This window comes from Leopardus geoffroyi, chromosome C2 (assembly GCF_018350155.1).
Source record: "Leopardus geoffroyi isolate Oge1 chromosome C2, O.geoffroyi_Oge1_pat1.0, whole genome shotgun sequence".
NCBI lineage: Eukaryota > Metazoa > Chordata > Mammalia > Carnivora > Felidae > Leopardus > Leopardus geoffroyi.
This window is the reverse complement of record NC_059333.1, coordinates 13,376,286-13,404,036: the sequence shown is the minus strand read 5'-3', so window position 1 is coordinate 13,404,036 and position 27,751 is coordinate 13,376,286. Positions and strand designations below refer to the sequence as shown.

The 27,751-nt window shown below is 38.1% G+C and overlaps 1 protein-coding gene across 4 annotated transcripts in view; it reads right to left on the bottom strand.

Annotated features, from left to right (window-relative positions):
* The window catches only part of SCAF4 (SR-related CTD associated factor 4), a 61,137-nt gene that overhangs the window by 3,175 nt on the left and 30,211 nt on the right, over positions 1-27,751 (bottom strand). For 2 of the 4 annotated variants that reach the window (XM_045436882.1, XM_045436883.1), the window contains exons 8-19: positions 23,124-23,311; positions 22,369-22,477; positions 20,598-20,762; positions 19,973-20,058; positions 18,843-19,033; positions 17,624-17,724; positions 17,069-17,182; positions 16,171-16,327; positions 14,575-14,732; positions 12,719-12,884; positions 12,545-12,631; positions 12,199-12,390 (exon numbers count right to left, since the gene is read on the bottom strand). In XM_045436882.1, coding sequence (XP_045292838.1) covers positions 12,199-12,390; positions 12,545-12,631; positions 12,719-12,884; positions 14,575-14,732; positions 16,171-16,327; positions 17,069-17,182; positions 17,624-17,724; positions 18,843-19,033; positions 19,973-20,058; positions 20,598-20,762; positions 22,369-22,477; positions 23,124-23,311 — 1,714 coding nt within the window. The remainder of the gene's footprint in view (positions 1-12,198; positions 12,391-12,544; positions 12,632-12,718; positions 12,885-14,574; positions 14,733-16,170; positions 16,328-17,068; positions 17,183-17,623; positions 17,725-18,842; positions 19,034-19,972; positions 20,059-20,597; positions 20,763-22,368; positions 22,478-23,123; positions 23,312-27,751) is intronic. The other 2 variants (XM_045436884.1, XM_045436885.1) reach the window with 1 other exon arrangement.

Sequence of the window (27,751 nt, the reverse complement as noted above, 5' to 3'; positions counted from 1 at the left end):
TCAGACGTTCCTTAGGAAAACCCCAATGAACATATACAGAACCACCACCTATATACCGTATTTCAGATTGAATAAATCCAATGGCAAACTTATTCCTATTGTTTAGTAAACATTTACTGAGTGCATACCATACAGTGGGACAGCAAAAGCCCCTAAGATAAGTCCTTGCTCGCACTTTTAAAAGGAATCCGTACTGGGGTGCCTGGATGGCTCACTCAGTTGAGCATCCAACTCTTGATTTCGTCTCAGGTCACGATCTCACAGTTCGTGAGTTCAAGCCCCGAGTTGGACTCTGTGCTGACAATGTGAAGCCTGCTTGGATTCTCTCTCTAACCCATCCCCACTCACTAGCTCTCTCAAAATAAGCAAAGATTTTAAAAAAAAAGTTAAAATAAAAGGAATCCGTCCCAACATTTACAGACTATACCTCAAAACAACATAAAATGTATGTACCCCATTACTACCCTTTAAACAAAGAAATCCTGCACAGATGCACTTAAACAAATTGAACTTTACTTTCCCACCAGTCCTTAAGGAGTAAAATGACCACTGAGGTGGGATTAGGCCTTTTTCAGAGATTTGAGTACTTGTTTATAGGGTTAAGAGACCAATGCCAAATTTTTAAGTAACACTAGAAAAATATGGAAGAGGTTCAAAGCATCTTATTGTTGTTAAAGAATTAAGTTCAGATGAACCTTTAAGAGGAAACGATGACTCTTACAGGACAATGGAAAGGTCCTGTTTCTTGATTTACCCAGGAAGACTGGCTTCCTCAGCTACCAATCTGACAGTGGCCAAAGGATGTATGGCCACCTCACCCTTGTGCCAATCAGACAAAATGGGCAATCATTCTCCATAAAATATAAACCTGTCTCTAGGAACGCAGCTCTTAAGTCCTTCATAACATGCATCTGAGAGTCACGAACATCGATTTGATAGGGTTAACATTTACAGTCATATATTTAAACTACCTACAAAGCAGTATTTTTATACAGCAAAATTATTGCCTAATTTGATTCTGTATGTATGGATATTTGTATTTGCCTAATACTATACACTCAAATCCCTTCCCTCATTTGTAAATAAGTGGATTTCCTTTTAATCCTTCATGAACCAACATTTACAGATTCCCCTGACAGAACATCCAACCCCATAGTCCTAAACGTTGGCTTTCAGGCCACATAAGTGATAAAAGTGTGGATTACAATTTTTTTTTTCTGTAGTGGACAAGTATTGCTTTAATAAGTTATATTTAACTAAAAATATACCAGGTGGCATAAAGCCCTAGATAGGCATGCTAGCTGAATTTCATTTTTAATTAGGAAAGCAGACGTTATGCATACTCAATGGACTGTATAGTGAGTTACCCAGGTCTAAAGGGCATTCAAACCAATTATTCATTTTATCTGGAAGTATAACATGCAATGTCACTGCCAAGTTTTCTAGAGTTGCAAGTTAAAAAGAATTGACACATATTGAACATCTGAACTTTATTAACCCATTTCATGTGCTGGAGATAAAACAAGGCCCTCTCCTTTAAACAGGACATAGCCTAAGTAGAAAGAAACTGCTGGAAGAGATGGCACGAGCTAGTATTGGTGACAGAGGTGGAAGTGATTAAGCTGGTGGGCATGAGTCTGAGTGCAAGTCCTAGAGCGTTTGAATAGGGTCTTGAAAGAAAGGGCAGAAAGACATCACTGGTCAAGAGAACTGCAACAGAATGTCTTTTGCCAAGAGAGAAACAAATACAGAAGATGAGGTTTGTTACTGAAGTAGCAGGAAAGAATTTGTGTAAATACAAATTACTATCAATTAAAGAAAAAAAGAGGTTCCTAAGGCTGAGCAGGCAGGCCAGGGCAATTCAGAGGTGTTACATGCCACAAGAAGAAACCTGGGACTTACCAAGAAATTTTTTGCAGGGATGATCCCGTGGTCATTTTTGAAAGACCTTTCTAGCAAGCAGTGTACAGGAAAGGAAGGGAAAGACACTGGAGAGCAGGTGGACTCTCACTCTCAGAATCTAGGGTACAGAAATGAGAGACTGAACAGAAACAGAGGTGACAGAGAGGAGGAACACAGCTCTCTGCTCTGAATAAGTGGATGGAAGCATCAATACAATGCAGGAATTTAAGAAAAGAAGCTATTTTGGGAGACAGATGACAAATTTCATTCCCTCCACCCCCCCCCCCCCCAAATTTCTGAAAGTTAGAGGGGCCTGGCTTAGATCTGGTGGAAATGTGAAGAAACTGGCATGTATACCTAGAGTTCACAAGAGTCACAGTGTTACCCACAGCACAGGCAAGAAAAAGGGAATTCAGACCTGGGAAACACCACCTCAGAGACTCTGAGATTCCTAACACAGTAAGATTTTAATGCAGAAAAAGGTGATAGCCGCAAATATCTGTATTCAAATTTGAGGACGAATGAGAAATACACTGGACTTTAACTCAAAATAACCAAGACTTAACTGTGGATATTCCAATGATGAGCCCCAAACCAGTCATTTCACCATTAAAAAACAAAAGTAAAGATTAAAGGGGAGGGGACCGCTATCTAGAGCAAAGACGTTCAGAATTGTGTGAAATAAAGAACAAGTGTGTTAAAAGGCTGAAGGGGCAGTGAGGGGGCGGGGGGTGACTGGGATCATGGTTGGAGTCCAATATGGACCTTGAAATCTCAGGGGAACATAAATAAGGGATGCAAATAGGATCTTTCTGCCAAGTACCACAGTGCGTGGGGACAGGGAGACACACAAAGGTTTCAACTAAATACTGTGGGTGTGACCAACTGCCTCAGTCATAGTTGGACGCTCTTTAAGAGGACATAGGGGCACCTGGGTGGCTCAGTCGGCTAAGCATCCCAACTCTTTGTTTCAGCTCAGATCTCATGATTGGTTGAGTTCGAGCCCCATGTTGGGCTCTGCGTTGGCAGCGCAGAGCCTGTTTGGGATTCTCTCTCCCTCTGCCCCTCCTGCATGTTTTCTTTCAAAATAATAAACAAACTTAAAAAAAAAAAAAAAAAGAGGATATAAAGTGGAATCTTTTAAGGAGAGCAAGGACTTGCTAGGTGAAAAGGGGAGGGAAGAGAGGAGGAGGAGAAAAGGTGGACGGGACATCTAAATACCTCTTCTACAATCTTGTCCTCCAATCTACCAAAGTCGCTGCCTCTAGGAAGTCCTGCACCTTTCATTACCAACGTGTCCTCAACTGCAAGCACCCTAACTCTCCAACCTCCTTCCTAGAATCATTTTTGATCCCGTGAGAGTCAGGCCCCCACAGTACCCTTCAATGTCTTTACTTTCCTCCTTACCTGCCTCAGAGTCCACGGTTCCCCCTCACCGCAGTTGTCTGGTAAAACCTCAATGGTTTTGAATGCAACTCTTCTACCCAATCTGTACACAGACAGGGTTGGGGGTCACCCCACCCCCAAAACATCGACTGGCCTCATTTTAAGTTTATAACCTCAACCACAAGTGCTTCCTTAATTCTGGTTAGTGATCCTAATTTTCCTAGGCAGCTCACATTCTCATTTCCCTAGACATCTACTTCACGTGCTCATGTTTCTCCTCAATCCTGTCTACTCTTAGGGGGTTTTAGAACAAATCCAGGGAGATAAAATTTACGTAGTTTTTAATTCACCCATATAGAGTGCCTAATTCAATGGGTTATAGTGTCTTCAGAGTTGAGCAACGATCACAATCTTTAGGATATTTTCATTACCTCAAAAAACCAAGTTCTGTATCACCCCCCATATCCCTGTGATCACCCCACGCCTCCCTCCAGGCAACCACATACCCTGGTTTCTGTGTCTCTACATCTGCCTATGCTGTACGTTTCATATGGATGGAGTCATACAATATGTGATGCTGTGACTGGCTTCTTTCACTTAGTGTATGTTTTCAAGGTTCATCCATGTTGCAGCGTGTACAAGTGCTTCCGTTTTTTAAATTACCAAGTACTATTCCATCATAGGGATATACCGCAATTTTATTTATCCTGTCTGGTTTACCATGGAAAAAAAAAAAAAAAAAAAAAAGGATTTTGGAAAAAAGACTTTTTCATTCACTTACCCACCACCCCACCTACCAATTTACCTGTACCTGTATCCATATGACTCCTTCTGTCTGAGAACAGCTATGCTCCAAGGATTAAGTCCTTTATTCAAACCCTGAACCGATGCCCTCTTACCTACATAAGGGTTATCAGCTTAGCCAACACCTCTTCTTTCCTGCAGCAAAAATTTCCCCTCTGATTTTCCAGTAATAAAGATGCTGTAGTTTCACCCATCTTTTAGAAATAAAAACAAAAACTCCCTTACCTTGCCATCTCTTTCCAACTTTCACCTCATTTTGCTGTTCCTCTATATAACAAATCTCCTCAAAGAAATGCCCAAAATCACTGTATCCATTTCCTCACCTTCCATTCTCTCCTGCCCCTGTGTAACCGGGCTTTTGGATCCATTATTCTGAGGCAATCACATTTCTAAGGTTACCCAAGAGCCTTCATTCTGCTAAACCCAGGCAGCAAGTTCCAGTGCTCTCCCTAAGCCACCTATGTGACTGATAGTTGATCCCTCCCCCTCCTTCCTAGGAACTCTTATTTGGCTGCCAGAAAAGCCCCTCTACTTTAGCTGCACCTTCCAGTATCCTCTGCTGAACAGAACAGTGGTTAAAACTACAGGTGTCGGAGCAATGCGAGCTGGAATTCTGACTTCACCACTTGTATCTGTTCACCTGGGCAGGCTACTCAGCTTTGTGCTTCAGCCTCCCCATCTAGAAAACGGGGGTAACTGTACTTACCTCTTAGGGCTGTTAACGCTCAAATGACTCACACATACAAACTCTTCGCCAGAGTTCCTGGCATCTGGAACTATGTCTGTCTTAGTTCTCAGTATTGTATTCTCAACGGCTAAGTTGCTGAAGTTTTCCTAGGCTCATCCCTCTCACTGTGTTTACATTCCCTTCTTAAGTAATCACTGGCTCCTGTGGCTTTGCTGATCGTTTGTGGTGGATATCTGGAATTATATCTCAACTGTATTCAAGTTGTTTACTTATCACCTGCACCTGAATTTCAAAGTTAAAATAGCCAACCTTTTAACTCGATATCCCCTCTGCAGATCCAGTCCTCCTTGACATTTGCCCATCTCAGAAATGGAGATTACACCCTATCAACTGCTCACATCAAATACTGAGCTCAATCTTGACTCCTTTCTCTCATATCCCACACTTAAGTAGTCAGGCAATTAGGAAGGCCCTATCTTTAAAATAAATTCGACGTCCAACCACTTCATTTCCTCCACTGCGCCACCCCAATGCAAGCAGTTAGCCTGCACCTCTTCTACTGTGACAGCATCCGAACTAGGTCCTCTTTCCACTTTTTTTTTTTTTTTAACATTTTTTAATTTTTTATTTTTGAGACAGAGAGAGACAGAGCATGAACGGGGGAGGGGCAGAGAGAGAGGGAGACACAGAATCTGAAACAGGCTCCGGGCTCTGAGCTGTCAGCACAGAGCCCGACGCGGGGCTCGAACTCACGGACCGCAAGATCGTGACCTGAGCCGAAGTCGGACGCTCAACCGACTGAGCCACCCAGGCGCCCCATCCACTCTTAACCAACTCCTAGAGTCTGGTGTCTACGTAAGAGCTGTTACCCTTTAAAAAGTATACATAAGACTGAAACTACAACATTCCCCACTGCACTCTCAACCTGGCCCTTGACAACCTTCTCTAAACTCATAGCCTGCAACTCTTTTCTTTGTTCATCCTGCTCCAGCCACACTGGCACCCTGTGGTCCCTCAAACAAGCCAAGTTCACTCCCAATTCAGGCCTCCTTTTGTTCTTCTACCTCAACTATCTTTTCTCTGTATTTCCATGGCTTTCCCCCATCATTTCTCTCCATATTACCTCCTTAGATGCCCTCCTGGGCCATACATATACCATTTAAAATAGAACATCCCATGTGACACTCCTCCAATTCCCTAAGTGTTCTCTGCTTTACTCTTCATCATAGGATTATCTCCATGTGAAGTTATTAGTTTATTATCTAAGTCCCTACTAGAATATAAGCTCTAGGAAGACAGGCTTTGTCTTGTTCATTCAGGTATCTCTAGTACCCAGAGGGATACCTGGCACACAGTGGCTACTGAATAAAATACACGTAGAATGTATGAATGGCAGTGGCAGAAGTGATGACCAAATTCTTCAAGGAGAAAATATCTCTCAGGCTGCAAGAGCAGAGGCTAGAAGGTCCAGGTCTCTCCCCCAGGGCGGTGGCTTTCCATTGTTAACCTACAAAGATCTGAAATTTATTTTGAGAAATTCTGCAATTTTCTTTAACTACCTCCTTTTCTGTTTCTAGTTGGAAGTTTGACATTTTTTGATCTGATTCAAATAAAATGTCACTGTGGCATTTGCATGAGCCTAAAATGAAATCCCACACAAGGAAAAAAATTTACCAACCACTCTTATCTCTCCCACCAATGCCCTAAGATCCCTAAGCATGCAATATATATGTGTGTGTGTATATATATGCATATAATGTATATATATATGCACATAATTTTTAAAAACCATTGTTTTTCTTCATCCGAGACATTCAGAAAATTGCAGTAACAGTGCAACCCATACATGTATTTCCTTTGCCTAGATTTCATTGTTTATTAACATTTGGAGCATAACTATTTTGAGAAGGCTCCCAGGCAATTCTTGCAGTAGGCACTATGTTGGGAGCCGAAGAGAACAAGAGTAAGGAGCTAGTTTTCAAAGAACGAGAAAGCACATTTTAGATAGTATTATACATTAAGATTACGCCAAAAAAATTGGTGCTTAGGATGTTAATGAGAAATCTTTAACAGAAATTTGAGTTTTCAATAATATATAATGCAAATATATGGGAGAGGTGTATCTATTTTTAGCAGAGGGGTACATTATGTTTTGCTGAAATCCAATACACAAAAACCAGAATTTCAGATAAAGAGAAATCAGAGAGATTATTTTAAAATGACTCCTTGGCTTTTTGCAAAATTATGCACAATAGGTTTTGTCTGGTCAACTTCCCTACAGTTCATTTGTAGTGACTTTTTAGAATTTGTATACCAATTGCTATGTTACCGTAACTGGCAAAATGGAACAGCTCTAAGTTAAGAGTTGCACTATTTGAGTCAAGAAGTTTCGAATAAACAATTAACCTATCACTGAATGAGATTTTCGACAGGGAATGTTACTTTCAATGTTAGCTGGAAAAAATCTTACCTGAAATTCTTCACAGCCACATCTTTGTCTACCAAAATCAATCTAGAGCCCAGAGTGCCTGCCCCTCCCACCTTCCTCAAGCCCAAAGTGATGTATGTTGGAGAGATTTAAATTTAAGAGAGACTCCAGGCTGGAGTTCTATAGCCCAGGAAGCACAGAGGGACATGGAGACAACGTGATAAGCAGTTTTCAAGTTTCTGTATAAGACCTTCCCTGTAGGTTTCATCGGAAGTACCTCACCTTCTGAGAAAATATAGGGTATTCGCCCATAAATTTAAATCCAAGGCAATATCTGTTGTGGATTAATAGTTATTAACTACCCACTGTATCCACTGAACAATGTTATATACTATATTGAAGGTACTGTGATGACTATTTGGGAACCATTTCTACTATATAACACTAGTGGAATAATTACCAGTGTAATATTTAGAGTACCAATTTGAGTATTTTAGAGCTTTTTGAAAGAACACCTTATAGGATAAATAAAGTCAACAGATTTTGGGGGGGGGGGCACCAAAACAAATACCTAGTAGACCCCTCTAGACTATAATTTAAAATAACCAAACATTATAGCAAAGTTCACAATAAGAAAAAATACTAACATGTAGAAGTTGTATTAAAAGTTAGGTATTATCATTAAAAAAACACTTTCCAAAGGATTTTCTTCAGGTTTTCTTTGAATGTTATTCACACTAGATTGGTGCTCTAATGTTCTAATTTAAATGTTGTTAAAAAGTACTAACTATAAAAAAATAAGTCAAAATTCTGGCAGAGAAATCCAAGCTAAGTGAAATCACCACAAATCAAGTATCAATTTTAAAGTAATTATAGAACGTGATGGTAAAACTATTCACCTTCTAGGCAGTTGTAAGGATCATAACTATTACAATAAAGCAAACATGCCTGTTTGATAATTCCAAACCAATTCTGTACACATAATTTCTTGAAGTGTCCAAATTTGGGAACACTGACTCAAATGCCTACTGACTTCATGCAGGGATGTGTAGAATCAAGCCTGAAGGGCATCACACCACTGTCTAACAATTCAGCCTGGAGGCCACCAATTTGTGACTTCTGCTTTAGATCTTTGGCAACAAAAAATACCAGTAAGTAGGAGGCAATCTTAGAACTACCCAATTCTTACAAATTTCACCATCATCTATAGCAGTGTGACAAAATTAGGAAGAATCTGCATATTAATAATTAATGAATACATATATCTGACAAGAGAAAAGGCTTTAATTTTCCACAAAAGGAATGAGTCCAAGTTACCATAATTTTTCCTTGAAAAGATATTCTGGATATACTGGTAACAGAGTAGAGATATGTAACACAAACAAACATTTTTTTGTGTATTTCTTTTTTATTGTCTGGAACACCAAAGTAATAACCCAAATTTCACATTTACAATGCACTTTTTTTTTTAATAAAAATGCTATACATATTAGAGATACACGTTATACAAAAGTTTTTGAAAAGTAAACACATACACTTATACAGTAAAGAGAATAAACTGAATTGCTATTATCATTAATATTCCTTCTCTCCTAAATGATCAACCACTGTAGACAGTTACCAACAGCTTTTATGAAACCATCACTATTCTAACTAGCTATCTTGGTGTGTGAGGGACTAAGAATGGATTTCTTTAAAATGACGTGATAATGAATTATTACCGTGCATCATATAACTTCATATTTTCAGATTATCAGTTACTAAAATAATCAGAATCCCTACAACATGGAGGTTTAGCTCTCTACAAACACGGTAGCATAGGCTACCTCGGCCCAACTCCAGAAACAGGTAGTCCTCACTTCCAGACCAACACCCCACACTTACATCTGATCACTTGGAAAACTCCTTAAGCCAAAGCATCCTTGCAGCACTCATTGCCTCCTCCCAGTATAATCAGCCTTACTACCAAGTTTTGGGAGATCTGTTGAACATTTGTTTGGTCCCCGCTACTTTAAAAGTATCATTATTACCATGTTTCAATAATTAAATCCAAGAACTCAGTTAAGTCTCAAGGATAGGTTCACCTCCCCTTACAAGAAAATTATCTGAATACTGTTAATAAGAAGAATATAGATATCATATTGTGCTAGTTCAGTGAAATACCACTATGACTAGCATATATTTTCTCAGTACAACTGATGGAACTTTAATATGTGTGAATTTCTGACCTGGTCTAATCTACCATGAAAAGATCTAAGGCAACTATGTCAAGATACATTTTTTTCCTAAAAAGCTTGCTTCCTCTGCCAACAAACAAAACAATTTAAAACGAATCATGGCTAAAGTGATATAATTTTAGAATTTCAAAGTATAAATATTCTTCTCTAGGTATTCTAAGTATCACTTAGAACACTCCTTACCTGTAATAAGCACCCACCATTCATGAACAGCCTACCCTGTGGCAGGCTCCGTGTGTCAGTTGTTTTATATACACAGGCCCAGTGAATCACCACAACACCCTGGTGTGTCATTTTTATTCCTTTTTTTTTTTTTTTAAACAGATGAAGAAACTGGAGTTTCATATCCCCTTCTAGGCTTAAAGGTTTCTGGTACAGCATAGCATTTCTTTTTATTATCATAAGAGAAAACATTAGAGCACCAAGAGGAAACTTGAAACCATCTTAGCTCTAATATTCTGTGAACCTGGTTAACAGCAACAACATCCCACCCTGATCAGCCATCCTTCAGTGCTGCAATACTGCATGTGATTATTGCATTCCTTTATCAAAATGATGCAACTATGATTACTCTTTTGGATAAATCCTCCTTTATTTGCCCATGCATTAAGGTCTCCTTTCTCTAAAAGGTCAAAATCTACGGGATATTCTTTTCAAGATTTCTAGTTGAAGGGACACAAAAGACTTTCTTTCTTGACTGGAACTAAACAACTGCATTTTACTTGAAAGTACTCATTGTAACAGAATTTACATAATTTATGTTATGTCACATTTTAGTCTTTCCAGATTTGGAACAGCCTTTAATTTCTAAGTTTTGTTATGAAAGTTATAGACAAAGAAGTGAAGTATAAACAGCCCTGCATTGAAAACCATCTATCTATCTACTTATTCAAGTAACAAATGTCCCTCTCTCATGGAGTTTTCATTCTAGTATGTATCTGGGAGAGGGAAGGAGGGAAAGACACAAACACGCAGTTATGCCAGGTAATGATAAATGCTAAGTGCTTAGCTTACTAAGTTTGCTTTTCAAGCTCACCAACTTTTGATCTGTGCTTTATTTTGTTTCACATGTTGGATGCAGAGTTTAAATTATGCACTTCGGTTGTAAAATAAAGGGCAGAGCCGTTAAGACCTAAATGTTAAATCAGAAGCAGGCTACTTATTCTTTAAGTTTGTTTGAAAGTAGTGGTTATTAAACTCTTAGGGATGAAGAAATCGTTCATTCAGTGAGTTTACTAAGACCAGAAAAAAAAAGCACAAATGCATGCCATTTTGTAGATACTCTCAGGTGGCCTAATATCCATGGGATGCTAGACTAGGAATTTTCACTACAAAGAGAATTTATAATCACGGGTGTTGGTGTGATGTGGAGAAAAGGGTTCGATCAGAAAAGTCTAGCCAATTCAGATTCTGTGATTCTTATGTAACCATCTTACTGCAAATATGAAAAAACAAAATGCGTAACAAAACTGATATCCAAAGATGTTATGGTCTCCTGGATCCTAGAACAATGTTCCTCTACTACATGATTTTCATTATAGTGTAGACCCCTTAAGCAACTTCCTCATTAAACAAACTATTTTCCATCATTATGATAACTATTGCTACATTACTGGTGACAAATTTTAATCCCTAATCCTCTTTCACCATTACCCAGTCTGCGTACTAAAGGAAATAAAAATCAAGTTTATTATCGGACTAAGCTCAGTCTCAGAGAGGGCAGAAGACAGCATGCCATTTAAAAACAAATTGATTTTTATTATAAATATAGTATATGCACAAAGTAAAAATTTCCAACAGCACTGAAAGGTTTAAGTGAAAAGTAGAAGTCCTACATCACAAACTAATGTCCTATAGTCCTAATGTCCCATAGTCCTACATCTCAGAGGCAACTATGTGCTCTCTCCTAAAAAAAAATCTAAGATTATGAAAGCACATATGTACATATACATATACCTCTGAAAAATACAATGGGCTCACAGGACTAGAATGTTATAATACTAAGGATTATACCTTAGTATAATCTAACTACCCATTAGGAGAATCAAGTGTTAATTATACTTGGCAAAACCACTTCAAAATACAGGAATTTATTAATGTAATAGATTAATAACTATAACGAGTGTATAAAATATAACAAGTGTATATAAAATAATCATTTATAATTCAAGCAAAGGTAAAGCCTCTTAAAGACGTAAATAATCTAAATCACACTTCCCTTGATCGTGGCAGTAAAATTGTGGGTAAAAAGTCCAACAGATAAAACTAGCAGGAGAAAACTGAGGGGTCAATGAGAGAGCATTACCCTAGGCTGTACAAATGTCATTCAGACAATAAAGCCATTTTATTACATGTACCTAAGAGAAGTTCTCTGCTAGCCAACAGAGAATGCTACCACAGCCCAGGGTTTTAGAAAAATTGGTCCAGACAGGAAAAAATTCTATGTTGTCAAAGAAATCCTATCTCTTTATAAAGCCGAATGTCTGGGGTTGTATCAGTCATGGACTTTGCACCAATTCCTTCTCTCAGAGATTAATCACTTTCCTATACCAAATTAAGATGTACAAATCCACACTTTTATTCAGGACGAACATGATTTCATCTTTGAGGCTGTCTCTGGGGCTACTCTTGGTAAAGACCAAGTGCACATATTTAAGAGGAAGATCTTCCTCAAAGAAATTGGCATTGTTCTTTAAAAAAACCTAACTTGGGTGGGGAAAAAAAAAAACTAATGATAAAAAAAATCAACTTACCAAGAAGTGAAACAGGCTGCGTTACAGGAGGGGTGGGCAGATTCGTGGGTGCAGCAGGTGGCACAGCAGAGCCATACATTTTCACACTGTCACCAGACTCGGCGTTTCCTCTAGCCCCAGACACCACTGTTGGAATGGGATTTCCAATAGATAAGTCTTTTGTAGTGTCTTCATTTATACCAGCGATAGTAGCTAAGGAATATAATTACATCAACATGTGAAGCTGAATAATTATCTCCCCAATCAACATTCTTTTGCCACACTCTAGACCCTGTTACTGGTCCACTCTCCCCTCCTACTCCCAACTCCAAGAGGACTAGTGAACACAAAAGAAAAACATGCTTACAGTTTGGGATGCTTATTGGTGGAGTGTGAGGAGGAGGAATGGATACTGGTGGAGTTATAGGAGGTGGGGGTCCAGGAGGAAGAAAACCTACAATAAGAAAAATAATGTCAACTTATGTTGTGCCACCTAATCTTGGGCTCTAAAAAGAATGTCTTCTTGAACAACTCACGGTACCTGGTGGCAGATGCATCGGATTAAATCCTGGGCGCAAAAATGGTGGAGGAGGAGGTGGAGGAGGAACACCAGGACCAAAACCCGGAGGAGGAATGCCCAAGGGAGGCGTGAAAGTGGGTGGCTGGAGAGCACCAACTACAGGAGGACCCGGCTGATGTGGTGGGACCTAAAGACAAAGGAAGAATAATGAAGCCACATATCTAGCCACCCTCCCATCCATACAGTAAGTTGAGATGAAGATCTTGTTGAAAAGATATTTCGCAATTTGTGATTATGTGAGTAAATTTATCTAGTAACAGGTGGTAATTAGTACCTACTCTAAATGACAGTCATCAAATTTCTGTTCTCTATGACAGCAAATTCACATTGCATCTCACAAGCATCTACTGGTGTTCTGACAGAATATCCTATATGTTAAAAAATGTTCCGTGGTCAGGTTAGTAATTTGATAACTACAACTCTAAGAAAAGCTACCTGGCAATTTACAGTGATTAAAATCACAGGTCCTGGGGTGAAACTGCCTGCCCCCTTCCCATTTTTAACTAGCTTTGTGACCTTGAGTAAGCTATTTACAATCTCTAGACCTCAGTTTACTCATCTGTAAAATGAAAAAATGTCAACCTCACAGAGTAATAGGGATTAAAGAGGGAATACATGTTAAGTGCTAGTGTCTGTCACTTAATAAACACCCTACAAATGTTAGCTATTAAAAAAAAAAGTCTGAAAAATTTTAACAGATTAGTCAGGTTTCTTTAAGTGAGTGGTGATATATACATTGAATCTTATTTAGAACTTGTGCTGGAAGGGCCTGTCCAAAAGATCAAATAACGAGTTTGTCAATGTAGGGAATCTATTTATAAAATGTCACCACTAAGTATGTATCAGAGCATGTAATTTTCTCCTTACACTGGGAAAATCAAGAGACTAGGTAACCCACTTTTGTGACAGCTCAGATTTATCTGATTCAGATTTAATGTGAGAAACTGAAAAAGGTACTGAAAACAAGAAAAACCTAACAGATCACATAACACTGTGGGTCAAGGACTTAAAATTTTTACCAAACGGTTGTTCATTATTGAGCTCTTATTATGTAACAGGAAACATGCTGAGTATTTAACATTCACGATCTCATTTAATCCTCAAAACAACTCTGACCTAGGAAGACCACCGGAGCCAAAGCCAGGAAAGGGAACTTGCGCATTTATAGACAGGAAACTGAAGCTTAGATTAGGTAGGTGATCTTCCCAATGTCACATTGCTGTGAATAAACAGTTGAGCTGAGATTCAAACTACATTCTGTCAGAATCCAGTCTGTCTCCTCCTACGTCATAAATGCACTCACTGACCACACAGCAGAGGTTTATGAATATACCTTTGTGTTAAATAGCACTCAATTTATTAAATAGCTCTCACTCATCCATTAAAAAACTTCATGATAGCACCGCCCAAACTGAAGATTAAGAGACTCTCTTTCTCTCAAAACAGCTGCTTATTGGGTGGATATCCAAGTTCTCTCAGAACGTAAACCCCCACCAAAGAATAAAGATTCAATAAAAGAAAACAAGGGGAAGCGGAATACAAGAAATGCCATCAGGTTTGCATCTCAAGTCTGAAACATTATAAAGACACTAAATAACCTAGACAGATGTAAGGCGGTATGAATTGATTTTACTGATGTTTATGAAAAAATGTGTTAGTTTATAAACAGTAGGTCTGACATACCAAAATACTATTAATATGCACATTTATGTGTTCACGTCTTTGAACACTGACCTAGACATACATCTATAAAAAGATTTAGAAAAGTTTACCTTTCAGACACTTACAAGTTTAAATAACGCCCCAAATGTTCTTACCTGTGGAGGTGGCACTGTTATAGGTGTGGGCACAGGAATAGGAGGGACAGGCACTGGTAAAGGTTTAGGTATAGGTGATACTGGTTCTGTATGTGAGGTTTCTGCCCCTCCATTTTGAGCAACTTCATTTTCATGCTTCTTGGGGATTCCTTTCCAATCTATGAGTTAAAGAAATTTAACAATAAAAATTGACAATTTTTAGAACTTTAAATCTAGAATTATTTTTAAATGATTATATAAAAAAATCAGCAGTCTGAGTTACTAAAGAAATGCTTATGCTAATCTTATATTATTTAAATGAATGAACAATAACACGCAAAAGAATGCTTATTGTGTGTCAGACACAGTTTGAAGCATTTTATATATATATTAATCCAATGAATTCTCATAACCATCTAGAAGTAGGTCCCATGATCATTCCCATTTTATAAGTGAGGAAAAGAATTTGGAAACTGAGGAAAACAAGGTCACATACTAACAAGTGGCAGACATGGGACTCAACATATACACATCTGGCTCCAAGGTCTATGTTCTTAACCATGATGGTGTGTTGTCTGGATTAAAGATCCCCGGAGGGAGGAGCAAGACTCTCTGCACCCTGACCAGAGCCTGTGCCAAAATGTTTGGCACACAGTAGGCCCCTAATACCTATTGCGTGAACGGAAACCTAGCTCTACCTGCCCTTTTTAAAAGAAGTTTATTTGAGAGAGACAGAAAGAGAGAGCAAGACAGAGAGCAAACAGGGGAGGGGCAGAAAGAAAATCTCAAGCAGGCTCCGCAATGTCATCACAGAAACCAGACTCGGGGGGCTGGAACTCACAAAAACCATAAGATCATGACCTGAGCCGAAGACAAGAGTCGGACACTTAACTGACTGTGCCACCCAGGAGTTCCAACCTAGCTCTCCCCTTAAGTGAAGGCATCACGCACTGTGGGGAAAGAAGTCAAGGTATGGGAATGGCTCAACATCGTTCCACCTCTTTTTGGCTCTCAAACCAACTCTGCTTGCTTGAAACTCCTTTAGTCGCTTATTTTATTTTGGCACACCACCCTGCACTCCTTGTCCAGCTATCTATCGGTCTCCAGGTCATGCCCTCACATGCTGCTATTTTCCCCACTGTAATCCTACTGTCAATCTGGATTTTTAATATTCATGCCACAGGTAACTACCTTCTTGCCCTACATGTTTACTTTCAATTGCTTCTCTGGAAATTTAAATGCTTTCAAAGAAATTATTATGAAACACTGGATGAAAACAATACCAGTAATGTTCAGTTTAGGACTCATTTGGATCTGTTAGGTTTTTCACAGCGAAAAATTCTATTTAAGATCTACTTAATACTGAAATTAATGATTAACTCCACAATCAGTATTATTTCACTTATGTCTGAATCTATCCCACTAAATATAAGTTGCATTAAGGGCAAAGACCACATCTGTCTTATTCACCATGGTTTCCTCAGTTTTTAATGGAGAGAATGGCACATAGTGGGTACTTGAAAAATCTCAAAAATCCCTACAGCAAAGAATAAACATTTTTCACATGCATTATCAAGAAAACAGATGAATTTTAAAAGAAATTAAATACTGCTTTACCTGGATTAAGTGTATCACTGTCCAACATTCCTCCTTCACAAAAACTCTCCAGTTCTTCAGGCTTGACTTTGTCCCATGGAATATAAGTAACTCCCAGTTCTACATCCCAATACTGCTTATAATCTGCCTTTATTCCTTTGTTTAAAGCCCAGGCAATCTATATCACCATTAGTTAAAATACAAAAAGAAAGGACAGGAAAAAAACGTCAGTTTTGAGAATTAACCGTTCCTCACATTTCTAATCACTCAGATTTGGGCAACAAGGGAGCAATCTGACCTATCCCTGGATCTCCCTTCGATGCTAGTTAATTGGTTAACCTTTTCTCCTACTTTGTCCTGGTGGAAATTTAACTGGCATCACCTCCTTATCCACTCCTCCAACCATTCACTCCCCAATCTACTGACATAAAAGAGAAAAGGAAAATAATGTTTATTGGGGAAAGGCTGAGGTTTCCTGCATAGCCCAACATACTGGGGACCACTTTCCAAAGTCTTGGGTACTTTGAAATTATTTAAGATTAGACAAAATCCTTTTGCACCACAATCATCCAAGGGTACATAACTGAGGAAATGCTGACTCTGGCCCCTTAGGGGAAGAATATCAATGTACCTATTATCTTTATCTCTGTTGAATATTTTCGTTTATTCTAAGAATGAGATGGCAAACTTTAAACATAAAATGTGTAAAATCCAAAAAAATCTTGCGAATAAACATTTAACATTTTAAATTAAATTAAGTTAAATTAAAGATTTTAAACTTTATGTTAACTTTGAGGAGATACAACCTCTTAAATAGATATACAGGAAATGCCTTAGTGCCCAAAATAAGTTTTTAAAAAGCCAAGTAATATTCTGTGTTAAGTTTTTAAAAAATGAATTATAAGGGATAAAAATGTACCTTTATGGATTTCTGGTTCACTTTATAATTTCCGCGGCTCAGTTTCTGCAGGGCACGATAAGCATCTTGCCTATGAACCATAACAATATAGGCACAACCTCTGGGAGGTATCATCTGCTCCAAAACATTTTAATATTATAAAATATAATAAAATCAAAGAGCAACGAGAAAATAAATACTAAATAACTAGTTCCAACAACCCCAACTCCCCTGCCCATTACCTACCCACGAAGCCAGGATTCTATAATCTGAGATTAACTTGTTATAAATTGGCAAATTCAAGTTTGGTCTCAACTATCGACTTTTAATAAACCTATGGTTCTCCAAGTTTTATTAACACAGATTTTTCTAGAGAAAGGTTTTAAATTAAACTTGGTTGTCCAAGAAATGTGATTAAATAAATGAGAGGATGCTAAACATGGACTCAACACTTATACTCTAGCCACATCTACTACAAAGCTGGGCAAATTTTAACTTGGGCCTCAAGTCCTTAATTTTATAAAATGGCATTAATCACACCCATCCACTGTCACTACATTAAACATAAACACTCACATTAATTGATTCAATTGGACCAAACTCTTCTAAGAGACTTGCAACATCTTGCTGAGTAGTCCGTTTGTCCAGCTGTCCCACCCAGAGTGTAGTGCTACAAACTTGAAATAAAATTATAATCATAAAAATATACACATTTGGTAATGGGCAGCACTGTACTTTTCTACAGTGAAAAAAATCATTATAGAAAAAATGCACAAGTTACAGGATACCATAAGGCTAAGTAGCAAATCCTATATACATCTAAAAAAAACTCTAGAAAATTGTGGTAGTACTTCCAGAAATGGGAGTAGGATGGTGAATAACATAAGAGTTGAAAAATTCTGTCTGTTTTGTGGACAGATATAAAGATTTCATCTATGAAAACAGGCCAGAGACATAATAACCTGCCCAAGGCCACGAGAAGACCCGATCCCAGCTCTCTTGATCAACAACCAGTCTAGTGCTTCTGTCCACTGCTACAGTTGTCCCTTTCTGACCATCGAGTGTACACGATGGTTTTTCCTCTTATGCTGTGTTCTACGTAATAAATCTTATAGAATCAGAAGTTTTACATATGCCCTATTTGTATTATAAATTAAAATTTCAATAATAACTGCAAACTTGTATCAAGAACATGTCTAGGGGTGCCCAGGTGGCTCAGTCGGTTGAGCATCCGACTTTGACTCAGGTCATGGTCTCACAGTTTCTGAGTTCAGGCCCCACGTCGGGTTCTGTGCTGATAGCTTGGAGCCTGGAGCCTGTTTTGAATTCTGTGTCTCCCTCCCTCTGCCCCTCCCATGCTCATGCTCTGTCTTTCCCTCTCTCAAAAATAAACATTAAAAAAATTAAAAAAAAAAAAAATGTGTCTAGCATACCATATTAAACATATTCTAAATACATAATGAAATTCAGGAGATAATATAGTCTGTAAAACTGTATCTTTATAAACGAGGTTATTAATCTGGAAAAAAAGGAGAACCTTGCCATTATGTATAGGAGAGCTAGTTAACTGCTTTCTATTCCATACATTAAAAACATGCTATTATTTTATTCCTCATCACTATTAGTTTGGTTCACTCCCTATTTGCTGCTTTACAGCTGGCTTAACATATCAAAGCAAACTCAAGGGTATACACCAAAGCACAAACAAGATACGATAAAATAGTATTTTGCTATCATTTAGAAAACATTTTAAACCCAGGATACAAAAAAAAATAATGCAAGAAGTTTAATTTACCACTTGCAGTTTCTGGTTTGATTTGAGGAAGGCCTTTTTGTCGGCGTTCTCTTTCTTTTTCTCGATCTCGCCTTTCTTGGGACCGAGATCTAGGCGAATGTCGGCGTCGATCTCTGGACCGAGAACGAGAACGTCGATGACGGGACCTTCGCGATCTAGAGCCAGATCGAGATCGCCTTCTTTTTGGTGACCTAACATTTTCATGAGAGAGAGAATGAGTAGAACATGAGAAAAAAAAACAAAAAAGGTAAGCAGGGGTTAATCTGGAAAAAAAAAAATATACATATATATATAAAACTAAATAGTTTAATGTTTGGATATGTAATAATTCAGTAGCAGGGAATTCATTTTAAACATTTTTAATGTTGAAAGTTAGAAAGCATGCATATACTTAAAATGAGATAAATAAGGTTACTAGCATATAAAAGTATCTCTCATCTTCGATAATTCAGTACTAGACTGAATTACATACTGGTAGTGTTAGAAGCTGTCATCATTGGGATACACTTCTACTATTGATATCTATCTTCTCAGTTAACTTCTTTTCTGCAGCAATTAAAAATGTTACCTGATTATAGTATTACTTATTATCTTCCCATTTTTGTCAGCTAATAAACTTGTGAAGGAACTGTGAATACATAATTCTTATCATTCTATGTATAGCTGTATGCAGCGATTACAGCAACTCAAGGGGAAAAGCATGGGTGAGATGACCAACCTTAGTTGTTTTTTTTTTTTTTATTACTGCTTCTGCCCCCATTCTACACATACAGATATACAAATATACCAAATGTAATTTTATTAACACTGCATATCTAAAAATAATCCAGTTTTGGGGGCGCCTGGGTGGCGTAGTCGGTTAAGCATCCGACTTCAGCCAGGTCGCGATCTCGCGGTCCGTGAGTTCGAGCCCCGCATCGGGCTCTAGGCTGATGGCTCAGAGCCTGGAGCCTGCTTCCGATTCTGTGTCTCCCTCTCTCTCTGCCCCTCCCCCGTTCATGCTCTGTCTCTCTCTGTCCCAAAAATAAATAAACGTTGAAAAAAAAAATAGAAAATTAAAAATAATCCAGTTTGATTTTAATTAGTCTCCTAAGACATACAGGATTGGAAAAACATTTTCTATCAATTACCTGGATGCTGACCTAGATCTTGACTTTCTGTTATCAGACATGTGTCGCTTAACCTCTTGGATACAAGGTTGTTCTACTTCCATTTCCTTTAAAAAACCAAAACCAAAAACAACCACCCATCATTAAATGAGAAAAGTGGAAATTGTAAAGGCAAGAAGACAAAATCTAAAAATTGCTAACTTACAAAATTTCTCTTGCCCTGAAATAGATTTATTCTGGTTACTTGACATCACATTACTAGTTTAATAATGACTGTCCATCAGCAGGGAAAAAATTTTATATGGTTTACAAGATTAGAAGAAACACTTCTAAGAAACACTTCCAGACAAACACATCTGGAAATTTGTATAAGTCATATACTGTTTTAATAAACCATTGACTACAGCAGTAAACTAGGCAATGATTAAGTATTCTACATTCTATCTCGATCCTCACAGAATCCTATGGAAATTGGTATTACTATGTCCACTTTCCAGATGAAAAACTTTAGGCACAGAGAGGGTTAATATGTGCCCAACAAAGTCTTTCTCCACATTCAAAAATGAAGATAACAAGCAAACAGGCAGGAATCTGCACATAAGCTGAAGCAACCAAAAAGATCATCAATCTGAGAATACAGTTTTACCTGATGTGTCTTCTGTGTAAGTGGTTCATTTTGAGCCTGAAAAGAAGCTTGGAAAGGCTGCTGCACGGGTGGAGTTGGAGGAATCACAGACTGAGCCATGGGAGGAAATGGAGGTGTAGGAAGAAGGCCAAAACCTGGCATCTGTCCATTAGGTGGAAGTGGAACCTTTTGAATTTAAAGAAAGCATATGAGTAGATTTTAAATAACAGCTACCAAAAATAATTAAGAAAGTCCTTAGTTACTTGATATACAACTAAAATATCTTCGGGGTGCTTTGGTGGCTCAATTGGTTGCATGTTCGACTCTTGATGTCGGCTCAGGTCATGATCTCATGGTTCGTGGGTTCATGGTTTCAAGCCCCGTGTCTGGCTCTGTGCTGACAATACAAAGCCTGCTTGTGATTCCCTCTCTCTCTGCCTCTCCCCAACTTGTGTGTGCACTCTCAAAATAAATAAACATTTAAAAAAAAAAACCTAAAACATCTTCAATAAATTTTCATCAAGGGAAAACTGTAGTGAGATGCAATGATTAACAATTTCCATAGGTATAATATTTACCTGAAGAATTGTTACATATCCAAGTATATAGGTCAAAAATCCTATAACTCATTTAAAAATTATAAAAAGGTTTGACTTTATAGATTTAAAGACGTGATTTCATTTATATGAGGAACAATAGTGACAGACTAAACTTAAAAATCAGAGAGGTACTGTATTGCAAACTATCTCCCTTCAACCTCAAAGGCAATTAATTAAGCCTTCTGGGAGGGGGAGTGGCTACAGCAATGATGTGTACAGGTTCACTTTTTAAAAATTTACTCCAAGGGATGTTTCAACTAACATGCCTACTTTTTGGGCTTAAAATATCATAATAATAATGCGAATAAGCCACAACGTAACATATTTCTGCATGTGCTGGTCCAATACCAACAAAATTAAAAGTATAATTGTAATTGTCACAAAGAAGTATTCCTTCTAATTTAAATTTTCACTAACTGTTAATTGGAACATTTGGAAATAAGTGCACCAGGTTTTCTTCAGATTTTAAATAGGCTTATAAAAAACTTCTCAAACCTCATTCATCAATAAGTCATCAAAATCATAGTATCATTTTCATATTACCGAATTATAGAATGGACCAAACACAATATACATAAGAAAATGAATATCCTCTGAAGAAATTTCTTAGAGCCCTTTCTAAATAAGGCTACAAAGTAGTATACAATTAAAAAAAATATACAGATTCTCTAGATTGGCTTTAGCCTGGATCCCGACACCTATAATTTAGCTGCGTAGTCAAGTTTAGGAAACTCTGAATAGAGGATTTACTAAAATAAACCCAATGAACAAATAAATCTCTACCTAACTTCTTCCAATTCTCCAGTGTGCTATGCTCCCTTGAATGCAGATTTCACACTATACTTCTGAATGTGAGAGCTGAAAACCCTCTAAAGCATCTTAACATTTACCCCAAAAAAGGTTCCTCACGAGGGAGAAGTGTACAACTAAGCAGGCTAACTCCCTGAAACAGAGCCATAATCTCGCCCTAAACGATTTTAACAAAAAATACTTACTATTAAAATATATAAGGATGTAGTATTTAGCATCCTTGTTTTAATTAAAGTTTTAAAAAAATAACTCATTTACATGCTCATCGGCTTTGACTGCAGCTGCAGTACTACGAAGCCAAACACACAGCTAAATAGTGGTCTGTGAAACACAATCCATATGCTCTAATGAACAGATCTTCACTTATTAAAACTCAGCTGTACCTGATGGTGCACTGGATCCTGCTGTATCGTCATCATTCGAGGCTGAAACTGATCCATGTTTTGATGTTGTGTATATGCTGGCTGCTGCATGCCATCTCCAGGAAACCCACTAAAAAAAGATGAGTTATCTTTTATCCGTTCAAAAACACGTAAGATTCTTAGCCACATTTATACTACAGAGACATTACGAATGTTGCTCAGGAGTCATCAATAATCAACATCTTACCGAATCAGGTACTTGCCCAATTAATTTATATACTCAGCATTATTCCCAACATAAAAGCCATTTTTAACTGTAAATCTGATAGGATCTCCTCCCAAGAGAAAACCCAAAATATAACTTTAAAAAACTATATGAAAAATGATTTTGTTTCTAAAGTTATAGCTGACCCTTGAACAACATCACCTTTAACTGTGTGAGTCCACTTATTCACAGATTTTTTTGTCGACAGTGCAGTACCGTAAACATATTTTCCTTATGATTTTAACGTTGTCTTTTCTTTAGCTTACTTTATTGGAAGAACACAGTACGTAATACATACAACATACAAAATATGCGTTACTCAACTGTTCATGTTACCGGTTAGGCTTCCGGTCAACAGTAGGCTATATAAGTTTTGGGGGAGGCAAAGTTCTACCATGGATTTTTGACTGTGCGTGGGTCATCACCTCAACACCACGCTGTGCAAGGGCCAACTCTACTTGCATCATGTTTCCCACTGAATCCCCTGTGGAACAGAAAAAAAGACACTTACAAGGGTGCCTGAGGAGGGGAAGCGGCAGGCGTGGCAGCCGGTGTGGCAGCAGCAGGTGCTGGTGCAACAGCCACAGCAGGTGCCGTGGCGGCGGCGGCGGCGGTGGCTGCAGCGGCAGCAGCATCTTCTTTCTTTGATTCTTCCACAGCTTCTGGCTCATCATCATAATCAAATCTATCAAGAAGCTTCTGGAATATGGATGCCAATATTCCATTTTATTTTTTAATATTTTTGTTTATTTTCTAAAAATCAGCTCTATCCTCAACATGGGGCTTGAACTCCCAACCCTAAGATCAAGAGTTGCATGCTCTACTGGCTGAGCCAGCCAGGCGCCCTCCATACTCCGTTTTAAAATTGAGATTGGGATACACCGCACAGAAGACTTTATAAAAACAACAGATGTTTACTATCATCTATGATGCCACTGTGTTGTCATGTACAATCTCACGTTCCCACTGGCCCCTTAGGACCTTGGTTTACAGATAATTTCCATACAAATCCCATCTGAAAAAGACAATTTTTCATTCTGCTTTTCTTCCTCAACTTAAATGCAGTGTTTTCTTCGGATTATTTTCTATATGCTTATTTTATAGTTAACTTAGCACTATAAATATTTTATTAAAATATTCTCTTTGACAGACCAAAAACTTTTGGAACTTGGCACACATGAAAATGGGTGTACAGGGGCACCTGGGTGGCTCAGTCGGTTAAGTGTCCCCTTGATTTTGGCTCAGGTCATGATATCACCATTCGTGAGATTGAGCCCTGTGTCAGTGCAAAGCCTGCTTGGGATTATCTCTCTCCCTCTCTCTCTCTGCCCCTCCCCAACCTGTATGTGCTCTCTCAATATAAATAAACTTAGAAAAAAAAAAAAAAAAGAAAGAAAGAAAATGGGTGTACGTTTTCAATTAACTGTAAAATGTACCAAGACTGTCTTATCAAATGACTGTAAATGCCTATAAAAAATGTCCATGTACTGCTTGCGTAAGAACATACTAATATGACAAAGAAAAAAGAGAATGGTATAGACAGGGCCATGGAGAACTTACTACCTAGGCACTAGCTTCTTCCTTAAAACTTCACAGCACATGTCAGATTACCAGAAACATTAAAAAAAGAAGAAAGGTAAGAACCCCAGCATTTCACAAGATCGTGTCTAGAAGAAGAGGCATTTAAAAATAAGATTACGAGGACATCTGGGTGGCTTAGTCAGTTAAGCATACAACTCTTGATTTCGGCTCAGGACATGATCTCAGGATTCATGAGACTGAGCCAGCATTGGGCTCAGCATTGACAATGCAGAGCCTGCCTGGGTTTCTCTCTTCCTCTTTCAAAACAAATGAATAAACATTAAAAAAAAAAAAAAAAAAGATTACATCCGTTCAGAAAGGAAGGAAGGTAACACCACAAACACCTACTACTAATTCTATTACTATCTACTGTGTCTTACTATCTACATGATACTTCATGACATCACAAGAAGCCTGCAATGTAAACATAATTTAGGTACAGTTTCTTCTTTTTATAGACAAGGAATCTAAGGTATAGGGGATTAAGAATCATTACTAAGATTGCACAGTCAGCGAATGGAAGAACTGGGATGTGGAACTGTTCTTTTGACTTCAAAGTTCTCAGTCTCTGGCATTCAACAAGTAGACTTTCCCCTCAAGCTGTGTCCATTCTTGTCATGGATTTTCAACTTCAAATTCTTAAATCTGAGTTGTTTCATGCCAGTTCTGCCTAAAAATAATGGTTCTACTTTATTGCACAACAGATTTCTAAATTAGGATGGGAAGTCCCCTTCTTGGACAACACTGTGTTTCTTTGTAATTCTAGGCCATGTCATTAAAAGTTCTTATATTGAGCAATCTAATTATGACCAGGACACTATGCTGTTTCACACACATTAGTATGTTTAACCCCCACAGCAATAGTAAAGTGTAGGTATTACCATCACTATTTTGCAGTGCTGCACACTGAATATTTAAGGGACTAAGTACCAAGACAGAGTCAGTATCAATAATAGGAATCAAAATTAAAACTAAGGTCTAAACTGTCTACGAAAAACAAAACCCATGGTCTTTGCCATTTATCACACACACAGATATGTTCTTTTCAAGTTTATTCAGAGAAAGAGTGAGTACATATGCTCGAGTGAGCAGGGAGAGGAGCAGAGACAGGGAGAGAAAGTCGCAAGCAGGCTCCTCGCTGTTAGCACGGAGCCCAACTCGGGACTTGATCTCACGAACCATGAGATCATGACTTGAGCCAAAACCATGAGCTGGATGCTTAGCACTCCTCACATATAGATATGTTCTTTAAAGTTTTAAGATCTATACCTAATGCTTTGGAAGAAGATTTGAAGCAATTAAAAAATTAAACTGAAATCTATCCAAAAAGGCATTTTTTTTTGTTGCCTTTTAGGAAACTGAAGATCCATGAAGCACCTGAAATAAATTGTTCCCAGTCAAGCTGTTCTACTAGCTTAAAACAGACCTTTTAGTCAAAGGAAAAGCACAGAATTTCTTTTTCTAAACTTCATGCAACTAATAAACACTGACCAACCAACTACTTGGGGTGAAACACTAGAGGAATTACAATTCAAATTAACAACAAAAAAATAAGGACTCCATTAGCATTACTATTATTCAACATTTTTTTGGAAGTCCTAGCCCCCAATACAATAAGAAAAAGAAACAGGCATAGATGTTGAAGAGGAAAAGTCAAATTTAGTAGCTACCCAGAAATCTCAGAGAACCTATTAGAAAACTAAGTGTTTAATAACATGACCACTTAAAAGAAACAAACATGAAAAAGGACTAAATACCTTAAGAATAAATGAAGCAATAACTGAATAAGACTTAAATGAAAAATGATGTTAACAGAGATGCAGTATAAGAAGCTCTTGGCACTTCTTAAATTAATACATTTTAAAATTTATGCTAAATTTCTTTTTTTTTTTTTAAGATTTTTTAAAAAAAATATTTTATTTTTGAGACAGAGAGAGACAGATCATAAGCAGGGGAAGGGCAGAGAGAGAAGGAGACACAGAATCCAAAGCAGGCTCCAGGCCCTGAGCTGTCTGCACAGAGCCCAACACGGGGCTCAAACTCACAAACCGTGAGATCATGACCTGAGCTGAAGTCGGACGCTTAACTGACTGAGCCACCCAGGTGCCCCATGTTCATCTTGAAAAAGTATGCTGGGGGCACCTGGGTGGCGCAGTCGGTTAAGCGTCCGACTTCAGCCAGGTCACGATCTTGCGGTCCGTGAGTTCGAGCCCCGCGTCGGGCTCTGGGCTGATGGCTCAGAGCCTGGAGCCTGCTTCCGATTCTGTGTCTCCCTCTCTCTCTGCCCCTCCCCCGTTCATGCTCTGTCTCTCTCTGTCCCAAAAGTAAATAAACGTTGAAAAAAAAAAAATTAAAAAAAAAAAAAAGTATGCTGTGATGGTTAACTGTACCAATTTGACTAGGTTAGGGTGCCTAGTTGTTTGGTCAAATATTCATCTAGATGTTCCTGTGAAGGTCTTTTAAAAACGTGATTAACAATTAATAGCATTTGAATAAAGAAATACCCTCCATAATGTGGGTGGGCCTCAACCACTCAGTTGAAGGCCTTAAGAGTAAGAACTTAGGTTTCTTGAACAAGGAATTCCCAAGACAGCAACATAGAAAACTTGCTCTGTAGAATTTAGACTCAAAACTGTAATATTAACTCTTACCTAATAAATTTCCAGCCTGCCTTCTGCCCTACAAATTTCAAATTTGCCAGCCTCCACAACTGAGTCAAATAATTTCTTAAAAATCAACCAATCTAGGGGCGCCTGGGTGGCTCAGTCGGTTAAGCGGCCGACTTCGGCTCAGGTCATGATCTCACGGTCCGTGAGTTCGAGCCCCGCGTCGGGCTCTGTGCTGACAGCTCAGAGCCTGGAGCCTGTTTCAGATTCCGTGTCTCCCTCTCTCTGACCCTCCCCCGTTCATGCTCTGTCTCTCTCTGTCTCAAAAATAAATAAACGTTAAAAAAAAAAAAAATTAAAAAAAAAAAAAAATCAACCAATCTCTCTTTCTCCCCTTTCCCTCTGTGTGTGTGTAAGCAGTATTTTCCCCTGGAGAATACAGATTAATACATATGCCAAAGAAAGTCTGAAAAAGAAGCAGAGCGGGGTACATGTGTGTGTGTGATACTTGGAAATGAGATACAGAATATAGTATAGAAGTTGCAAGTATTTAAATTGTTATGATACAGAAATAAACATATTAGCTGCGCACAATAGAATCCTAATGTCCACAAATAGACACAGAAACAAATGAGAATTCAGAATTCAGTGTATGACAAAAATAGTGAGGGAGAATTGGCTATTTCCAAAAAATTCGAGATTTAACTGTCTTGAACCATATTCTAAACTAGGTTCCAGATGGAATGAAGAGACAAACATAGAAAACAAAAATATAAAACTACCAAAATATTAAAAAAAAAAAAAATCCAAGCGGGGAGTGTTTTCCTAAACTCTGAAAGAGCAAACACAAATCTGTTCAAAGCAGAGAACTGCTTCCCCTTTTACTTTAGAACTTCCTGTTTGCAATTTTTTTCCCTATTAGCATGTATTCCTCTTCTACTTATGTATGTTA